Here is a 22500-nt window from a genome sequence, read left to right as displayed (position 1 = left end):
CCACACCCCCACCTCCTCATACTCCTCACCACACCCCCACACCCCCACCTCCTCATACTCCTCACCATACCCCCACACCCCCACCTCCTCATACTCCTCACCACACCCCCACACCCCCACCTCCTCATACTCCTCACCACACCCCCACACCCCCACCTCATCACACTCCTCACCACACCCCCACCTCCTCATACTCCTCACCACACCCCCACACCCCCACCTCCTCATACTCCTCACCACACCCCCACACCCCCACCTCATCACACTCCTCACCACACCCCCACACCTCCACCTCATCACACTCCTCACCACACCCCTACACCCCCACCTCCTCACACTCCTCACCACACCCCCACACCTCCACCTCCTCACACTCCTCACCACACCCCCACACCACCACCTCCTCACACTCCTCACCACACCCCCACACCCCCACCTCCTCACCACACACCCACACCCCCACCTCCTCATACTCCTCACCACACCCCCACACCCCCACCTCCTCATACTCCTCACCACACCCCCACACCCACACCTCCTCATACTCCTCACCACACCCCCACACCCCCACCTCCTCATACTCCTCACCACACCCCCACACCCCCACCTCCTCATACTCCTCACCACACCCCCACACCCCCCACCTCCTCATACTCCTCACCACACCCCCACACCCCCACCTCCTCATACTCCTCACCACACCCCCACACCCCCACCTCCTCATACTCCTCACCACACGCCCACACCCCCACCTCCTCATACTCCTCACCACACCCCCCACACCCCCACCTCATCACACTCCTCACCACACCCCCACACCCCCACCTCCTCATACTCCTCACCACACCCCCACACCCCCACCTCCTCATACTCCTCACCACACCCCCACACGCCCACCTCATCACACTCCTCACCACACCCCCACACCTCCACCTCATCACACTCCTCACCACACCCCCACACCCCCACCTCCTCACACTCCTCACCACACCCCCACCTCCTCACACTCCTCACCACCCCCCCACCTCCTCACACTCCTCACCACACCCCCACCTCCTCACACTCCTCACCACACCCCCACCTCCTCACACTCCTCACCACACCCCCACACCCCCACCTCCTCACACTCCTCACCACACCACCACACCTCCACCTCATCACACTCCTCACCACACCCCCACACCCCCACCTCCTCACACTCCTCACCACACCCCCACACCCCCACCTCCTCATACTCCTCACCACACCACCACACCCCCACCTCCTCATACTCCTCACCACACCCCCACACCCCCACCTCCTCATACTCCTCACCACACCCCCACACCCTCACCTCCTCACCACACCCCCACACCCCCACCTCCTCATACTCCTCACCACACCCCCACACCTCCACCTCCTCATACTCCTCACCACACCCCCACACCTCCACCTCCTCACCACATCCCCACACCTCCACCTCATCACACTCCTCACCACACCCCCACACCCTCACCTCCTCACCACACCCCCACACCCCCACCTCCTCACACTCCTCACCACACCCCCACACCCCCACCTCCTCACACTCCTCACCACACACCCACACCCCCACCTCCTCACACTCCTCACCACACACCCACACCCCCACCTCCTCACACTCCTCACCACACCCCCACACCTCCACCTCCTCACACTCCTCACCACACCCCCACACCTCCACCTCCTCACACTCCTCACCACACCACCACACCCCCACCTCCTCACACTCCTCACCACACCCCCACACCCCCACCTCCTCATACTCCTCACCACACCCCCACACCCCACACCTCCTCACACTCCTCACCACACCCCCACACCCCTACCTCCTCACACTCCTCACCACACCCCCACATCCCCACCTCCTCATACTCCTCACCACACCACCACACCCCCACCTCCTCACACTCCTCACCACACCCCCACCTCCTCACACTCCTCACCACACCCCCACACCCCCACCTCCTCACACTCCTCACCACACCCCCACATCCCCACCTCCTCATACTCCTCACCACACCCCCACACCCCCACCTCCTCACACTCCTCACCACACCCCCACCTCCTCACACTCCTCACCACACCCCCACACCCCCACCTCCTCACACTCCTCACCACACCCCCACACCCCCACCTCCTCATACTCCTCACCACACCCCCACACCCCCACCTCCTCATACTCCTCACCACACCCCCACACCCCCACCTCCTCACACTCCTCACCACACCCCCACCTCCCCACACTCCTCACCACACCCCCACACCCCCACCTCCTCATACTCCTCACCACACCCCCACACCCCCACCTCCTCATACTCCTCACCACACCCCCACACCCCCACCTCCTCACACTCCTCACCACACCCCCACACCCACACCAGAGAAAGTCAGAAGTCCTGATAGAAAAAAAGAAGAAGAAGAAGAAGAAAGAACAGACAGATTGACAGACAACGGAGAGAAAGCTGACCTGTTCGTAGAGAAAGGTAAGACGCACGGAGTGACATCTGGCGTAGTTGGGAGGACCCCACCAGCACTGGCTGACGTCACAAACACAATCACGTCGCGCATAACCTGCGTCATTTCATGACGTCATACAGTTAGTCAGTCATTTCATCGCCAGCGCATAAATTTTAATATGCACACACTTACTGAGATGCGGACACGCACGCGCACGCACGCGCGTACGTGCGCGCGTGCGCACACACACACACACACACACACACACACATTCTACTTTCCTTTAATGTACTTCAGAATTATGCTCATGGTTTTAGTTTATCATCTTTATTAAATTTTCACTATAGAATTTACTTACATGCCATTTATTCATTCCTTTGTAGTTTTCTACCTATTTTGATTTCCTGACAACTCCTACCCCCCTCCTCACACACACACACACACACACACACACACACACACACACACACACACACACACACATTCCCGCCCCCACGTCCCTTATTTCAAATTTTAAATGTGAGTGTGTGTGTGTGTGTGTGTGAATAAACCTTTAGGGGAGGAATTTGCCTCTGATGAACGTCATGTAGGTGCTTTTTTTTCTTCTTTTTTTTTTTAACCACGGAAAGTAATTGGCTCTATTTCCAGACAGGTATGTTCAAGAAAATGATTTGTCAGAGAAAATGAACACACACACACACACACACACACACACACACACACACAGAGGAAGGGTGAGAAACGCACAAGCAGGCGCGTGCGTTCGCGCACGCACAACACATGGGCTAATATTCGCAGATATCTCTCTCTCTCTCTCTCTCTCTCTCTCTCTCTCTCTCTCTCTCTCTCTCTCTCTCTCTCATTGTTCTCTCCCCCTCTCTCTCTTCAATCTCTGTTCAGTTTATTTAGGCACTGTTTTAATTTCCAACGAAATAGGTTGTTGTTTTTTTTATGAGAAAACGCAAACAGAATTTTTTTCCTGTCTAAAGGAGTGGTGCATGGCCTTTTAAACAAACAATCGATTTTCGTTCATGTTTCCTGTACCAAGCGAAAAAAAAAAAAAATCCAGCGCCATTTTACATTTTTGTGATCGTCTGTTGCATTTAAATGTGCCCAAAGAGGCGGAGGAGAGAGTAAATTTGATAAACCGTTCTTCTTGGGGTTTTTTTGTTTTGTTTTGTATGTGTGTGGGGGAGGGGGGAGGGATGGGGGGGGGGGGGCTGGATGAAAACACAGCGCGCCAGTGCTTATCTATTCATCCTCGAAAATGAAAGAATTCTCTCTCTCTCTCTCTCTCTCTCTCTCTCATTAGGCCTATGACATGATGCTTTTGCAGATGGAGTTAGGTAAAGAAAACTGGTGTTACAAAGTGAATAAGGTTCTGACTGAACATGGTTTTGGAATTGTGTGGTTGTCCCAGGGTGTAGGAAACGAACAGCAGTTTATTGCAGAATTCAGAGACAGACTCATTTGTTCCTTCAAACAAAACTGGCATTCTGACATGGAAAGTAAAGAAAAATATAGCTGGTTCTTTTCTTTTAAAAGTATATTTCAACCAGAAACATATCTCAGAATCATTACAGACAAATGGCACAGAATAAATTATGCGAGATTTAGGTTAAGAACTCTGGGGTTTAATGCAAACAGAAGATGGTTTGAACCTAGGACTTCTATACAGTCACCATGTCCTCTCTGTGGATACCAAGTGGATGATGAAAAACATTTTCTTTTTCAGTGTGAAATGTATAATACTGTGCGAGAAAAATGTATATTCTTTAAAACAGAGATGGCTAAAAGCCATGATGTAGTTACTGATTTGTCATGTGATAATGAAATCATAATTAGATCGGTTGCTAAATTCATTGCAGAAGCTCAAACAATGAGACAAAGGTACATAAGTCAGAATAGTATCAACAGCATAGAAGACACTTAATTATAGTTAGTACAGAAGTTGCTATTTTATTTGGACAAAACAGAAAACATAACATTGCATACTTGAGTGTATTTTTGAGGCAGTCTGTATTGGTTTGATGTATTTTTGAATGGATGGTCGAGTCAGTCCCCATTCATTTTGGTATTTTATTATCATTACATTGTTCTTTTTCTTTAGTTCCGTTTCGTTGAGTTTTTGTCAGGATGTGACTTAAGTGTTTCCAAGTATTGCATATTTTCTTGGTTTAAACTGACTGAAGGATTCAGAGAAAAAATATAGTTTTTTGTTGTTGTTGTTTTGAAGCTAAAATATATGCATTTATGTTGTTGCCCCCTTGTCAAAAGACCTTTCTTGGCAATGACAATAAATAATTCCAGTGTCCAGTGTCCAGTGTCTCTCTCTCTCTCTCTCTCTCTCTCTCTCTGTGCCCCCCACCCTCACACCCCCTCCTTACCACCCCCCGCCTCTCTGTCTCCCCGTCTCTCTAAGTCTCTCTCTTTCATCTCATTCTCTATCAATTTTGATAATTGGATGCTTTGAAAATGGAGTAATATTTCATAGCGTCCGGGAAATTCGCACCGGCAGTTTAAGGTTGTCGTGGCTTGTGTGTGTGTGTGTGTGTGTGTGTGTGTGTGTGTGTGTGTGTGCTCATGAAATGATATATTATGGGTCTATAACTGAGAATGCATTTGCGGTTGCTCTTTTCTATTTATTTCCTCGGGCGAAACACTTCACGAAGAATGATTAACAGAAGAGGCTATTCCTGGGTTTTACTGCTGCAATGTAATGTGATTACTTTTCTTCTTTTTTTTCTTCTTTTTTTTTAAGGTTTCTCGGGTTCATGCTTCGATGCAATTGGATGGGTGTATGTGAGCTCACATGTGTGCCTGTGTTCGTGTATATGTATGGGTGTGAGTGTGTGTGAGCGTGCGTATGTGTATATATACGTGCGTGTGTTGTGTGTTTATGTATAAACGTGCGCGCGCGGGAGCGTTTGCGCGTCCAGTGAGTCCGAGTGATAGATACAGAGCATGTAAAATATTAGAGCAAACAGATTAGGAACATGTACATGATATTGTCCGACAGTTGTTTTTCTTTTCTTTGTTACAACATTCAAAGACTCACAAGCAATTTAAAGAATTAATAAATAAAAATAAAAATCAGTATGCATGTGTGTACCAACAACTGCCATAAGTGCTAGAAACAATATTATGATGAAGTGAAGGAATTTTGCGTGGGCTCAATTGATTTTTGCATTATTTCATGTCTCACGTGTGCACTTCAAATCCTTTTGGAAATCAGAAAAATGTGGCTTTATGTCTCCCTCTCCCTCACACACACACACACACACACACACACACACACACACACACACACACACACGCACTTTAGTGAACAGACGTGAAATTAATGATCAACTCTCTCTCTCTCTCTCTCTCTCTCTCTCTCACACACACACACACACACACACACACACACACACACACACACACACACACACACACACACACACACACACACACACACACACACACACACACACACACACACACACACACACACACACACACACACACATACATACACACACAAAGACACACAGAGAGAGAGGCACAAAGTGAGAAAGAAAGAGGGAGAAACATACAGACAGACAGATAGACAGACAGGCAAAGACAGAGAGAAACAGAGTGAAAGAGAGAGAAAAACAGCGAAAGCGAAGTGGAACTTTATCCTACCTTCGCCAGGTCCGACCACTTTAAAATCTGGAATGGGAAACGACAAAGTTAGCATGCCCCTGTTTGTTTGTTTTTTTTTTATCTCTGTCACACTGAATGTCGTTTCAAACGTATATGGCACGTGCGTTTATTGCCTCATAGCTTCGTGGTCTTCGTTGTCGTCATCACCATCGTCATCGTCATCAATGACGTCATCATCTTGAAGATGATCATCATTATTGTCGTCGTTATATGACACCTACCATCAGCGTTACATCGTTATTATGTTATTATCTCCGTTGTTATTATTAAACGTCATCTTCACCATCCGTTATTCTTTTATGTTGAAATATATGTGCCATAATTATCATTGGTGTCTTTTTTTCTTCTTCTTCTTTTCTTCTTTTTTTTAATACTTAGTGCGGCTGTTGCACACACACACACACACACACCACACAACACGCACGCAAGGCACACACACACAGAGATCGCTCTCCCTCGCTTTTACCCTACTCCCAACCCTTTCTCTCTCGCTCTCTCTCCACCCACTCTCCCCCCCCCCACCCTCTCCGCCCTCCCCTCCCCCCCCCCCTTTTCTCCCTCACCCCCTCATCCCCACTCTCCACCCACTCTGCTATATCTCCGTCACGCGTTTACCTGCAGTGTCAATGGGGCACTGCTGAAGGTCAAAGTGACCTCCATAAGTTCGGTTCCACTTCACTCCCTCGTGCACAGCGCTCTTGCACGTGCGCTCTCCTTCACTGGCTAGAAATCAAATGCCATCACACATTATATATCATATATACGTACACACGAGTCGTCACATCCTAACACATTGTCAAGTCATCATACCTTAATTAAGCACGTGGTCAAAATCCGTCATCACATCTTAAACGCATCATCACACCTTTAAACATGTCATTACAAATCGCCATCACATCTTAAACTCGTCATCACGGCACTTTATCACACGTTAAACACGTGATCACACATAACATTCAGAAAGGTAGATATTTGAATATTCCACAAGAAGACAAATTGTGCAGCAAGTGTAACGTACTGGAAGACGAAATCCATCTTCTTGATCATTGTATTAAATATAAAACCTTAAGGCAACAATTTTTAAAAGAAATATTCCCAGTCAGGTGATGCTAACAGATGATAAATATATGCAAACAAGATTAGGAAAATTTGTTTATGAATGCTGTTGCAATTTATTGCATTAATTGATTAATTAATTGTGTATTTTTCATTCATTCATTCATTTACCATTGCACTTGTGTCTTATAAACTTTAAGGTTTCATGACAATAAAATCTGTTCTATTCTATTCTATTCATTCTATGGCACCACACTCCAAACGTCATCCACAAAATGTCATCACACGTTAAAACACCTCATCAGGCAACAAACACGTCATGAGACCTAGCCATTAAACACGTTGTGAACACCAAACACGTCCATACACTGTCACGACAAACGAGAATTGTTTTTGGAAATAAATAAATAAATAAGTAAATAATTAATTAATCACAGCGAGTCGAGATACTCTTGTCCGGTTCGAGTCGAGTCGGACGTGTGCGGGTCGGAGGGTATAATTATTATGAGAGGTACCCGTAAAGTTGACAGCTCATTGCGTCGACAGCTCATCGCTGTCCTTGTTCTATTTTCATTTTTGAAAAGGTGGATTTTGTCCTCCAATTGTAAATTCTTATTTGTGCTATGTTCACTTCTGGAATGCTGAATGGCGACAAACGTCCTTCATTATTGACCACATCCTCTACACAACATCCTGTATCTATACTTAGACTACATCCTCTAAACTACATCCTGTATCTATAGCCAGACTGCATCTTCTAAACTGCATCCTGTATATCCAGACTACATCCTCTACACAGTATCCTGTATCTATACCCAGACTACATGCTCTACACATCCTGTCCACGCAATGAGCTGTCGACGCAATGACATGGACCCATTATTATAGTCAGTTGTAAAAGAACGAATCCGCTTGAGACCCGATCAGAATCTAAATATTTTGCCTGGTGCAAAGTCGGCTCTTCTGCGATATTGACTGGTTGATTGATTGATTGATTGATTCATTGATTCATTCATTCATTCGTTCGTTCATTCATTCATTCATTCATTCATCCATCCATTCATTTATTTATTTATCTATGTATTCATTTATTTATTTACTCATGTATTTAGTTAGTTAGTTATCTGTTCATATGTCTGTTTATTTATCTATTTATTTGTTTGTTTGTTTATCTATCCAGTCATTTGTTTATTTACTTCTTTATCTATTTCTTTATTCGTATATTCGTTGTAGTTGGAGAGAGAGACACACACACAGAGAACTCAAAACGTTTTTATTCAAGGGTTAAGAATTTAGGCATAGCCTATTCTTCTACTCTGTCCTTGCTAATCTACATCTATTACAAATAGCACACACACATAAATGAAGGGAAAAGGTATTCATGCAGAAGGACATATTTAATGAAGAAAACAACGCCCCTCCTCCCCCCCCCCCCCCCCCTCCCACACGCACACACATGCAAACACACACACGCGCGCACGAGCATGCACACACACGTACACACATACACACGCGCGCGCGCACACACACACACACACACACACACACACACACACACTAAAGAGAGAGAGAGACAGAGACCCAGATCAGACTCTAAAGCCTCAAAAGCCCCCACAACACACACACACACACACACACACACACACACACACACACACACACACACACACACACACACACACACACACACTAAAGAGAGAGACAGAGAGAGAGAGAGACCCAGACCAGACTCTGAAGCCTCAAGAGCCCCCACAACACACACACACACACACACACACGGCGCACACACACACACACGGCACACGCACACAAACACACACACACGGCACACACACACACACACACACACACACACACACACACACACACACACACACACACACATAAAGAAAGAAAAAAAAAGGCAGGTTCAAAAAGAAAAGAAAAACCAAGAAAAAAAAAAAAAAAAAACCGAAAAACTAAAACGAACGACAACTCACGCGGGATAAGGAAGACACTGGCCGTCTTGAGGGCGGCGCCGGCTTTGTTGAGGACCCTGCAGGAGTAGCGGGCCCCTGCCCTCAGCCCGGGGATGTACAGGCGGCTCCCGCTGGGCAGCAGGTCCTCCACCAGCTCCCCGTTCACCAGGTCCTCCTCCCGGGACAGCGACTGGCCGTTCCTCAGCCACTGGTTTGAGTCGGGTGGTTGTGGGTGTGTTGAGGAGTGTGGAGGTGTGGTGAGGAGTTTAGGGATTTGGGGATTTGGGGGTGTGGGGGTGTGGTGTGGAGTGTGAGGAGGTGAGGGTGTGGGATTGTGGTGAGGAATTTGGGGAGTATGGGGTGTAGGGGTGTGGTGAGGAGTGTGGAGGTGTGGTGAGGAGTTTAGGGAGTTGGGGGTGTAGTGTGGAGTGTGAGGAGGTGAGGGTGTGGGAGTGTGGGGGTGTGGTGAGGAGTTTGGGGAGTTGGGGGTGTAGTGTGGTGTGTGAGGAGGTGAGGGTGTGGGAGTGTGGGGGTGTGGTGAGGAGTTTGGGGAGTTGGGGGTGTAGTGTGGAGTGTAAGGCGGTGAGGGTGTGGGAGTGTGGGGGTGTGGTGAGGAAAGTGAGGAGATGGGGGTGTGGTGAGGAGTTTGGGGAGTTGGGGGTGTAGGGGTGTGGTGAGGAGTATGAGGTGAGGGAGTGAGGGGTGTGGATGTGGTGAGGAGGTGGGGGTGTGGGTGGTGGTGAGGAGTGTGATGAGGTGGGGGGTGTGGGGGTGGGGGTGGTGAGGAGTGTGAGGAGGTGGGTGTGTGGTGAGGAGTGTGAGGAGGTGGGGGGTGTGGGTGTGGGGGTGGTGAGGAGTGTGAGGAGGTGGGTGTGTGAGGGTGTTGGGGTGTAGGTGTGGTGAGGAGTGTGAGGAGGTGGGGGTGTGATGTGGAGTGTGAGGAGGTGGGGGTGTGAGTGCGGTGATCAGTGTGAGGAGGGGGGGTGTGGTGAGCAGTGTGAGGAGGGGGTGTGGGGGTGTGGTGAGGAGTGTGAGGAGGTGAGGGTGTGAGTGTGGTGAGAAGTGTGAGGAGGTGAGGGTGTGGGGTGTGGGGGTGTGGTGAGGAGTGTGAGGAGGTGGGGGTGTGAGGGATGGGGGCGTGGTGAGGAGTGTGAGGAGGTGTGGGGTGTGGGGGTGTGGTGAGGAGTGTGAGGAGGTGTGGGGGTGTGGTGAGGAGTGTGAGGAGGTGTGGGGTGGGTGGAACGAAAGGAAACGAAACTCACGATTTTTTTTTCCTTTTCTTTTCATAATAATTCATTTCAAATCTAAATAAAATTATAGAGCCAAGAAAGAAACAAGTTCACAGCATCAAAGAAAAGACAAAAAAAAAAAAAAAAAAAAAAAGAAGAAAATATATATAAGTGCGTATGTAAGTATATAAATAAATAGATAAAATAAATTCATTAAATAACAGGTAATAAATAAATAGATGAATAAAGAAAGAAAGAAATGAATGAATAAATAAAAAATGATGTATCAAGAACAGAAAAAATGGTGATCAAACTTTCGGCTTTGTACAAAAGGGCAAACTGGACAGAAGTGATACAGAAAGAATCACATCCACAAGGTTGTGTAAAGCATTGCATCAATTAAACAAAATTTATGATACATATGTTGTGCGCCTATTTTGTGTCAAAAAGCTTTGATTAATAGTAATGCAATTCAATACTGAATTTGGACATAAGTTGTTGTTTTTTGTTGTTTTTATTTTCGCATTGTATCATTCTGTTTTAAATCGATAATTTCGTTGTTTTTTGAAACACACGAGTTTAATGTTTAAATTTCTATTTACAGAGACATCCGTGATATATCCAGCGTTGGGATATATTAGTATGTTATGTACTTTAACTCTCTCCATACGAACGGCGAAAGAGACGACGTTAACTTAACAGCGTTTCATCCCAATTACCATCATCAAACTATTGCAAGCGGAAGGCTCTTATACTGAAGACGTGAATGTTGACAAAGAATACCACAATTCTGACGACGGAAGCTAAAGGTTGGGTCATTCAGACACCCACTGGACATCCGAGTGGTCTGTGTAGAGGAGAAGAGAGGACTGGCCGTACTGAGTGAGTTAAAAGATAACTTAAAATAGGACTTTAATGTCTTGTTGTCGAAGTCATGTATTTGCGTTGTGCCATTTTCAAATAAAATAATGTCTAAACTAAACGAAATGATTGTATTGTTTTGTTTCTTTTCCTTCTTTCTTTGTTTTTTCAAGAGAGTAGAACGAGTAGCACAACAGCGTTTTTTTGTTGCATGCAGTCCTTAGAGGCTCTGTGTGTGTGTGTGTGTGTGTGTGTGTGTGTGTGTGTGTGTGTGTGTGTGTGTGTGTGAGTGTGTGTGTGTGTGTCTGTCTGTCTGTCTGTCTGTGTCTGTGTGTCTGTGAGTCTTTGTGTCTCTGAGTGCGTGGGTGCGTGTGGGTGGGTGTTTGGGTGTATTTTCGAAAGGCAGTGTTTGTTACTCCAGATGAAGCGCACATGATGAAACCCACTCGTTAAAAAAAAAGAAAAGAATTCTGACTTTTTATTTACCAGTGTGTGTGCTATCAGTAAGTAATACATTCATCAAGTGAACATCTGCATCTTTTTATGTGGTGTATCGAAGTTGTTGACCAGCTGCTATTGAAAGCAATACACGTAGAAATAAAAACGTATACTAGCACGCACAAAAAACCGGACAACATTTTAACATTCGGAGATATCAGAGAACCGACAACATGTCATTTCCTTTTTGCAGACGTGAAAAAAAGCATAGGGAAGCGCAAAAAAAAAAAAAAAAAAAAAAAATATATATATATATATATATATATATATCACACACACAACAACAACAACAAATACAACAACAAATACAACAAAAACCCGCTTCAGGAATACGCTAACCAGACAGAAAAATATCAAGTTCATACAGAACTGACAACAAGGTTCCTTCACACTGCACAAAACGGCACAACACTACAATGCACATATAGCAAACGACATAGCGCTGCGTTGCACTAAACGACACAACTCAACACTGCACTAAATTAATCTACATTGCGATGCACTGCACTACACTAAATGACACTGCATTGCACCGCACTAAACGACACTTCACAGCACTGCACTAAATTAAACGACATTGCAATGCAATGCACTACACTAAATGAAATTGCATTGCACCTCACTGAACGACACTTCACAGCACTGCACTAAATTAAACGACATTGCAATGCACTGCACTACACAAAATGACACTGCACTGCACCGCACTAAACGACACTTCACAGCACTGCACTAAATTAAACGACATTGCAATGCACTGCACTACACTAAACGATATTGCATTGCACTGCACCGCGCTAAATGACGCTATTGTCACGTGCACAAGGTGTAGGTGCACTTTAGTATGTACGCGGTCATGACATCTGCACATGCGCTGTTTGGCCAAAGATGGATAGATTTTGTATCTATGGAATGTAATAGTAGTAGTGGTTTAGTGAGAGTGATTTTTTTTTTTTTAACCTTCACCGTACTTGGTTATTTTCCCACTTATCCATATTTAGTGGGTCTCACAGACCCACACTCGCTAAAGAAGGAATCCAGAGCTTACCCCCTATTCATACATCGTGGGTCTGACAGACCCATACAAATTAATGTGGGCTTTTCCAACTTCAATAGACTGAGCAACACGTTCCTGTCATCAGATCTTTTCCCACCCCTCTTCCGGCCAATCAATAGCAGCCTCTGTATGTGTGTGTCTGTGTCTGTGTGTGGCAGCCTCTGTATGTGTGTGTGTGTGTATTTGTGTGCGTGCGCGAGCGTGTAAGTATACACGTCAGGAGAGCTCTGTGCGCGCGCGCATGTGTGTGTGTGTTCGTGTGTGTGTAGAGGATGAGGTATGTGTGTGTTTGCATGTGTACTGTAGGAGCAACGGAATATTGGAATGTGCGGGTGTACACACACACACACACACACACACACACACACACACGCACGCACGCACACACACACACACACACACACACATATATATATATATATATATATATATATATATATATATATATATATGGCATCGTCAGGAAAAGGAATAGGCAAGATGTACGTGTAACAAAGACCATGTGCGGCGCCGAGTGTTGGACAGACCATCGCCTTGTAGTCTCGAAGCTGAATATTCGAATCCAGCCCAAGAGACGCCCCCAAGGCCAGAAGGCTCCAAAACGGCTTAACATCGCTAAGCTGAAAAACATCACCATCAAACAGTCCTTTGTGGAGCTGCTGGAAGATCGTCTGGAATCCGCCTCTCTGGACAACCAGAATGTGGAGTCTGACTGGAGGACCCTGCGTGAGCTGATCTATAGTACAGCTTCAGAGACCCTGGGACCCATGACCAGAAAGCACAAAGACTGGTTTGATGAAAACTGTGATGAAATCAAGCAGCTTCTGGATGAGAAACGCCGTCTGCATCAAGCCTACCTGAGCAACCCAAAGTCCACATCAAAAAAGGATGCGTACGATGCCATCCGCAGGACTGTTCAGCAAAAGTTACGCCAGATGCAGGATAAGTGGCTGAGTGACAAAGCTGATGAGATCCAGGGATATGCTGACAGGCACGATATGAAGAGGTTCTATGATGCCTTAAAAGAAGTCTACGGCCCCACATCCTCAGGATCATCCCCCCTCCTCAGTGCAGATGGGAATACCTTGATCACCGAGAAGGAGAAAATTATCGAACGCTGGGCTGAGCACTTCAACAGTGTCTTAAATCGCCCTTCCTTCATAAATGATGAAGCCATAGACCGTCTCCCACAAGTCCCCATCAACGAAACACTGGACGATCCGCCAACACCTCTTGAGACCCAGAAAGCAATCCGTCTGCTATCCAGTGGCAAAGCACCTGGCTCAGACTCCATACCAGCAGAGGTCTACAACGATGGAGGCACTGTGCTGACTGAGAAGCTCCATCAGCTGTACTCACTCATGTGGAAAGAAGAGATGATCCCCCAGGATTTCAAAGATGCATCTATCATTCACTTGTACAAGCGAAAGGGGAACCGGCAAGCCTGTGATAACCATCGGGGCATTTCCTTGCTCTCCATCGCAGGCAAGATAATTGCCAGGATCCTACTAAACCGCCTCACAGCACACCTTGACCAAGGTCATTTGCCTGAGAGCCAATGTGGATTCCGGAAAGAGCGCGGAACCACCGACATGGTGTTTGCTGCAAGGCAGCTGCAAGAGAAATGTCAGGAGCAAAATGCTGCTCTGTTCTCCACCTATATCGACCTCATCAAGGCCTTCGACACCGTGAGTAGAGAGGGACTGTGGAAGATCATGGCCAAGTACGGATGCCCTACCAGCCGCCGTGGCGAAGTGGTTAGCGTCGCGGACTGACGGCTGGGAGGACGCGGGTTCGAATCCCAGCGGAGGTGGGTTTTTCGGCCCGTGGCCGGCTCCTACCCAGAGTTGAGTGTGCTGTGGGCTTAAATGGGGAGACTGGGACCACACAGTCGAGTGTCATCCACTTCAAGGATGCGTCTTTGGGTGTGTTGCTCTAATTACCTGACCAACACTGCAAGTGTCTGTATCTCTCGGGCCTGGTTAACGCCGGGATATCATTATGACAGGAAGCGTAGAGTACAGCCTTGTCACGCAGTCCCAAACCAAAATGGACCTCCATAGCAACATCGTCATCATCATCGTCATCCTCCTCCCCCTTCATCGTCATCAATATAAACAAAATAGTCTCAAAGTCTGTGACCTTTCATGCCCTGCTCTCATGGTGACCTCAGTTTCGATACCCCTCCACTTCCGTGCTTTGGGTGAGTCCTGTCAATGTCGTCAGTGTCGGCAGATTCATGGGGGGGCTGTTGTTTGAGGGACGTGGTGGCGGTCTCCACTCTGGGAGAGACGCTCGCTCAGTCTGGCTCCGCGACTAAGCCATTATTGTTGTTAGTAGGGGGCTTAGTAGGTGGTGTCCTAAGTACGTTAAAACAGAACAGGCACCACTGAACACCACTGAAGTGACTCAGCAGCAGTGCAGGGTCTCCTCTGGTGTGTGGCCTCCAGGCGACCTAACATCGATGGTTCCCTGTGGACTGCCGACGCTGGGACTGCGACGGACGAACCCGGGTGTGGCAGTGTATGGGGGAATCTAAATGAGCGGCGTGGGAGTAATGCCACTGAAACGGCGCAGATGATGGGGCAGCAAAAAAAAAAAAAAAAAAAAAGTACGGATGCCCTCGGAAATTTATTTCCTTGGTCAGCCAATTCCATGAAGGCATGCAGGCTCGAGTCCAGGACAATGGCGAAACATCTGCTCCTTTTGCTGTCACAAATGGTGTCAAGCAAGGCTGCGTCCTGGCTCCAACGCTGTTCAGCCTCATGTTCTCTGCAATGCTTACTGATGCCTTCAGAGATGGCGATGTTGGAATCGACCTAAAGTATCGAACAGATGGCAAGCTAACTTGATGGCAATTAATAAACTTGATAATCATCAAAATATAACTTGCCTGAGGCAATGACACCGGTAGCCTGCTGTACTGTTGTGTTCTCCGTGAGAGCCGGATGCGATGTGCCAGCCAACTACAGAAGCAGTGAGGTAGCCTATGTGTCATCAGTCACGTACGCACAATCACTTCGTTCCACGTAGTACAAAGGGATTATTGGTTTGTTCCCTTCTTTTGCGAGTATGGGTCTGAGAGACCCACGAATTACGAATAAGGGTACTTAGTGTTTTCTCTTCTTTGGGGAGTATGGGTCTGTAAGACCCACAACGTAGGAATGCAGGTAAAAATTTTCACAATTACGTAACTGATTAACTAATCAGTTAAAGTGTACATTAATTTACTAAAATGATGCATATGTTGTGACAACAAAAGTCATGAAATTTCAAATTAATCGGACACCAAATATATTTTAAAGGCATTTTTTAAGGCAAAAATGGGTCTGTCAGACCCACAAAGTACGGTGAAGGTTAATCAGTAAGAATCTTAGTGGCCAGTGGTGCCTTGTCTGGTGTCACAACCACGTGTGACGAATAGTTCATTACTTCTGCTTTCATATTAACATAGAAATGTGTTTGCATTTTGAGTGTGTGCAAAGATAATGTAAAGATGGCTGTAGTTTGTATGCTTTTGTTTTCCTTCACTGTGTATGGCGTCAACATAATTATGACGCAATGCAATGACGCCATCTCAAAAAACTATCATTACGTGACATTAGTTGTGATTGTTATGTGGTAGTAGTAGTAGTAGTAGTAGTAGTGTAGGGACTGGCATTTGACTGCCTAGGACTCACGGCCTTTTTTTATGTCTCCCTTCAATATCTGTCTCCTTTTATTTGTGGGATACACATACGTTTTCATTTACTGTAATTCATTCGTCAAAGTCAATCAAGTTTTCGTTTAAATTGATGTTCATGTCAAGGAGATTTTTGAACACATTAGTAGTTTGTGCAACTTTCTTACGATCCTGTGTTGGGATCATATTGTTCACTTTACTTCGAAACTAATGTTGTGCACAGATCACGTAGTTCATTGTTATGTATTTATCTATTATTTTTCATTTATTTAATTTATTTTATTTATTCATTATTCTTTTTTCTCCCTTATTTTCTTTTCTTTCTTTTTTTTTCTCAAGGCCTAAGCGCGTTGGGTTACGCTGCTGGTCAGGCATCTGCTTGGCAGATTTGGTGTAGCGTATGTGGATTTGACCGAACGCAGTGACGCCTCCTTGAGCTACTGATACTGATACTGTTATGTGGAACCAGTGTTGTGTGCTGGGATATTGGTTGTTGTTTTGTTTGGTGTTTTTTATTGTTGCTGAACAGGCGGCGACTCTCTTACGAACCTGTGTGTAGATCACTTCGTTCCCTGACTGTGGAATTAGTGTTGTGTGTGTGTGGCTGACGTCGTTCACTGACTGTGGAATTAGTGTTGTGTGTGTGTGGCTGACGTCGTTCACTGACTGTGGAATTAGTGTTGTGTGTGTGTGGCTGACGTCGTTCACTGACTGTGGAATTAGTGTTGTGTGTGTGTGTGGCTGACGTCGTTCACTGACTGTGGAATTAGCGTTGTGTGTGTGGCTGACGTCGTTCACTGACTGTGGAATTAGCGTTGTGTGTGTGGCTGACGTTGTTCACTGACTGTGGAATTAGCGTTGTGTGTGTGTGTGGCTGACGTCGTTCACTGACTGTGGAATTAGCGTTGTGTGTGTGTGGTTGACGTCGTTCACTGACTGTGGAATTAGCGTTGTGTGTGTGGCTGACGTCGTTCACTGACTGTGGAATTAGCGTTGTGTGTGTGTGGCTGACGTCGTTCACTGACTGTGGAATTAGTGTTGTGTGTGTGGCTGACGTCGTTCACTGACTGTGGAATTAGTGTTGTGTGTGTGGCTGACGTCGTTCACTGACTGTGGAATTAGCGTTGTGTGTGTGGCTGACGTCGTTCACTGACTGTGGAATTAGTGTTGTGTGTGTGGCTGACGTCGTTCACTGACTGTGGAATTAGTGTTGTGTGTGTGGTTGACGTTGTTCACTGACAGTGGAATTAGCGTTGTGTGTGTGTGTGGCTGACGTCGTTCACTGACTGTGGAATTAGTGTTGTGTGTGTGGTTGACGTCGTTCACTGACTGTGGAATTAGCGTTGTGTGTGTGGCTGACGTCGTTCACTGACTGTGGAATTAGTGTTGTGTGTGTGTGTGGCTGACGTCGTTCACTGACTGTGGAATTAGTGTTGTGTGTGTGGTTGACGTTGTTCACTGACAGTGGAATTAGCGTTGTGTGTGTGGCTGACGTCGTTCACTGACTGTGGAATTAGTGTTGTGTGTGTGGCTGACGTCGTTCACTGACTGTGGAATTAGTGTTGTGTGTGTGGCTGACGTCGTTCACTGACTGTGGAATTAGTGTTGTGTGTGTGTGGCTGACGTCGTTAACTGACTGTGGAATTAGTGTTGTGTGTGTGGCTGACGTCGTTAACTGACTGTGGAATTAGTGTTGTGTGTGTGGCTGACGTCGTTCACTGACTGTGGAATTAGTGTTGTGTGTGTGTGTGGCTGACGTCGTTCACTGACTGTGGAATTAGCGTTGTGTGTGTGTGTGTGGCTGACGTCGTTCACTGACTGTGGAATTAGTGTTGTGTGTGTGTGTGGCTGACGTCGTTCACTGACTGTGGAATTAGCGTTGTGTGTGTGTGGTTGACGTTGTTCACTGACAGTGGAATTAGCGTTGTGTGTGTGTGTGTGTGTGTGTGTGTGTGTGTGTGTGTGTGTGTGTGTGTGTGTGTGTGTGTGTGTGTGGCTGACGTCGTTCACTGACAGTGGAATTAGCGTTGTGTGTGTGTGTGTGGCTGACGTTGTTCACTGACAGTGGAATTAGCATTGTGTGTGTGGTTGACGTTGTTCACTGACAGTGGAATTAGCGTTGTGTGTGTGTGTGTGTGTGGCTGACGTCGTTGACTGACTGTGGAATTAGCGTTGTGTGTGTGTGGCTGACGTCGTTCACTGACTGTGGAACCAGTGTTGCGTGTGGGTTTATTAATTAATTTATTATATCAGATTGCATTTGGTACTTGATGACTAAAAGCCCCTGTTAGATAGGAGAAGGGGGAAGTTAAAAATCCTGATTTTCTTGCGAATTTTTTCCGCACCGGATTAAAGGAGAGACTGTGTGCGTGTCAGGAGTTTGCTGCATGTGTGGGCAAGTTGTGCACATGTGACAGCGTGACAGCTATAGTACACTGCACTATAACAAACGATATTGCACTGCACTAAAACGACACTACACTACACCGCACTACACTAAACGACACTGCACTGCATTACACTGCACTGCACTAAACGACACTGTACTACACTGCACTGTACTGTACTAAACGACATTGCATTACATCATTATAGAATACTGTAGTACACAACACCATACCTCACCCAACCCCACCCCACCACACCACACCACAACACAACAAAACACACCACCCCACACCCACCCACCTGGTAGAAGGTCCTCACACGGCAAAACACAACACCCTACCTCACATACACCTAGCGACCCACCTGGTAGGAGAAGGTCCCAACACGGCAAAACACAACACCCTGTCTCACCACAACACAACACAACGCAACACGACAAAACCCAACACCCCACCCCACACACATCCAGCCACCCACCTGGTAAGAGAAGGTCCTCATGTTCTCGCCCAGACACCTGAAAAAACACAGCGCAACACTACGCCACAGCACCCCACCCCACCCGACACCACCACACCACACCACACCACAACACAACACAACACAACACGACAAAACACACCACCGCACCCCACCCCATCCCCACCCACCTGGTATGAGAAGGTCCTCACACGGCAAAACACAACACCCTACCCCACCACAACACAACACAACGCAACACGACAAAACCCATCCCCCCCCCCCCCCCCTTACACCCCAGCGACCCACCTGGTATGAGAAGGTCCTCACACGGCAAAACACAACACCCTGTCCCACCACAACACAACACAACGCAACACGACAAAACCCAACACCCCACCCCACACACATCCAGCCACCCACCTGGTAGGAGAAGGTCCTCATGTTCTCGCCCAGACACCTGAAAAAACACAGCACAACACCACGCCACAGCACCCCACCCCACCCGACACCACCATCCCCAGCGACTCACCTCGTAGGAGTGGGTCCACATGTTCTCGTCCAGACACCTGAATATAATACAGCGCAACACAACAGCACCCCACACCACACCACACCACAGTACAATACCACCCCCCACCACCCCCCCACCACACACACACACACACCCAGCGACCTACCTCGTAGGAGAAGGTCCTCATGTTCTTGTCCAGACACCTGAATATAATACAGCACAACACAACAGCACCCCACCACACCACACCACAGTACAATACCACCCCACACCACACCACCACCCCCAGCGACTCACCTCGTAGGAGAAGGTCCTCATGTTTTCATCCGGGGAGAGACACCTGAAGCTGAGGGGCTGGCCGGCCAGGACGTTGGCGGTGAGGGGCTTGAGCTCCACGTGCGGCAGGGGCACCACGTCCACCTTCAGGGTCCTCCGGGCCACCTGCCCCTGATCCTCCACCTCACAGGTGAACTTGCCTGTCAAGGTGGGGTGGGGTGGGGTGGGGGTCCATCAACTTCCTCTTAGGGTTTAAAACGGTGACTAAATTTAAAGAAAAAAAAGGGGAGCATGGAGGGGGGAGGGGGGGGGGTAACGTCGATTGGTTGGTTGACAGTTTCATCTTCATCATCATCATCATCACGACGATGATGATGGAAGATATATGATGATGATGATTATCGTGGTGGTAGTTGTGATAGCTTGGACCTCACGATGACCTCTTAACCGTCATCATGAGGAGGAGACTCGAATGGCATGGACACGTCACAAGATCCGACGAGTTCTCAAAGACCGCTCTGCAGAGCACTGTACCAGGCAGTAGGAAGAGAGGGAGGCAAAAGAAAATGTGGCAGGACAACATTCAAAGAATGGACAGACCTGAATTCCCCAGATTCACAGAGAGCTGCGAGAGACAGGAACCGATGGAGAGAACTGGTCTGGAAATCATCCGCGGTGCCTCGACCACCCTCCACTGGGTTATGGGATAGGTGAAGGTGATGGTGAAGGTGATGATAACATGATCATGATCATAATAATAGTTACAAGTGTGTTTGCATTATGTAAGGCTCCAGTATCCTTTATTCAGCAGTAGTGGTATTATTATTATTATTATTATTATTATTATTATTATCATGTTGTTGTTGTTGTTGTTGCTGCTGCTGCTGCTGCTGCTGCTGTTGTTACTTAAGTCATCACCACACCACAGTCATCATCGCATACTTTTTGTTTCTTTAGGACCATCACCACAGGCACCATTACTTATTATCTTTTTTTTCTTTTTTAATGAACCCCCGACCCACCTTACCTTTATCAAACATGGTGACGCCATCCACAGTAAAGATGGACATCTGCTTGTTGTCCAGCTCGTCCTGGATGAGGACCTCCCAGGCGTTCCTGGAGGTCAGCGAGGCGTTGAAAAGGAGCTGGTCCTTGTACCAGCGGAAGGTCAGCCGGGTGGAGCCACGCGCCGTGCACACCAAGGTCAAGGTCTGGCTCTCCAAGGCCGGGTCAGAGTTGTAGTTCTCCAGACTCAGAAGTTTCATTTCTGGTTGAATCGAAAGAAGGAAAGGACTTGGAGGCAGCTGAAGATTACCAAATAACGACTAAAATATAAAATATGCAAAAAAATGGTGTATAATTTGTAGTTCTCCAGACTCTGAAGTTTCATTTCTGGTTGAATTAAAAAAAAGATTTGGAAGCCACTGAAGAATACCACACAACGACTGAAGTATGAAATATGAAAATATAAAGAGGCTGAAGGTTCCATTTCATAGCTTTCTGCTGTCACAGTGGCAGTGGATTCATATCCACTGTGTCCAGGTCTCGACATTACAAGTGTAGCCAAGCGCTCAGCTGACTACTAACTGTAGTTCAACTCACAGCACATGCCGTAAAGCAGATAATAGTTTCACTGAAGTGACGGTGTCCAACCATTGACAGGAGGAGGTAACTCTTGTGGCGCAATGCTATTGAAATAAGAATTTGAACTGAAAGCTGTACGCGTCCGCAGGTCATTTTTCGGAGTTGCCGCTCTCAAGCACACATCAGGCATGTAGCACACACAACCAGCTGCCTAAAATTCTACTGTAAGTATTCCATTTAGAATGTGTTGATGATCTGTAAATTGTAGTTTCAACACACTGCTTGTGTTCATATTATAAGCATGTTGATAGTATCGTAGGTCAGTAAACCTAGTCAGAAAAATTGCGTTGTTGTTCAGTCACAGCTCGGCTATGATTGATCTAGATAATGGCGCCATGTCATAATATGCCTGCTGCAGTATTCTATTCCTTTCTCTTCGAACGTCAGTCAGTGATGTCTGTGTCCACTGATAGCCTATTCAACTACTCCAGAATGTTCTAGTGAATGATGAATTTTTTCTCATTTGCTGTCACTGATGAAGGTTAGGTTTTCACTTTACCCGCTTTCGGCGGAGGAGATTTCGATGTTGAACACAGGCCCTTTTTACCGTGCTTATGTTTGACACAACGGATTACATGTGTAAGTTCATTCACCACTTAATGGTTAAGCCATGATAGTTCTTCCAATGATTTAATGAGCACTGGCTATCTGGTCTCTCAGTTTGCCGGTATTTTGTCAAAGCCACTATCTTTTCTATTATTCATGTATTATTT

At 46.9% G+C, this 22500-nt stretch overlaps 1 protein-coding gene across 3 annotated transcripts in view; it reads right to left on the bottom strand.

The window, feature by feature from the left end:
• Positions 1-22500, bottom strand: part of LOC143279684 (uncharacterized) — a 169325-nt gene that overhangs the window by 52357 nt on the left and 94468 nt on the right. For all 3 annotated transcript variants that reach the window (XM_076583774.1, XM_076583773.1, XM_076583776.1), the window contains exons 9-14: positions 21171-21410; positions 20165-20343; positions 9204-9390; positions 6784-6891; positions 6148-6174; positions 2489-2592 (exon numbers count right to left, since the gene is read on the bottom strand). In XM_076583774.1, the coding sequence (XP_076439889.1) occupies positions 2489-2592; positions 6148-6174; positions 6784-6891; positions 9204-9390; positions 20165-20343; positions 21171-21410 (845 nt within the window). The remainder of the gene's footprint in view (positions 1-2488; positions 2593-6147; positions 6175-6783; positions 6892-9203; positions 9391-20164; positions 20344-21170; positions 21411-22500) is intronic.

Source organism: Babylonia areolata, chromosome 3, assembly GCF_041734735.1.
Source record: "Babylonia areolata isolate BAREFJ2019XMU chromosome 3, ASM4173473v1, whole genome shotgun sequence".
NCBI classification, from domain to species: domain Eukaryota; kingdom Metazoa; phylum Mollusca; class Gastropoda; order Neogastropoda; family Buccinidae; genus Babylonia; species Babylonia areolata.
The sequence above is the reverse complement of the archived record's forward strand: the minus strand, read 5'-3'. Positions and strand labels throughout refer to the sequence as shown.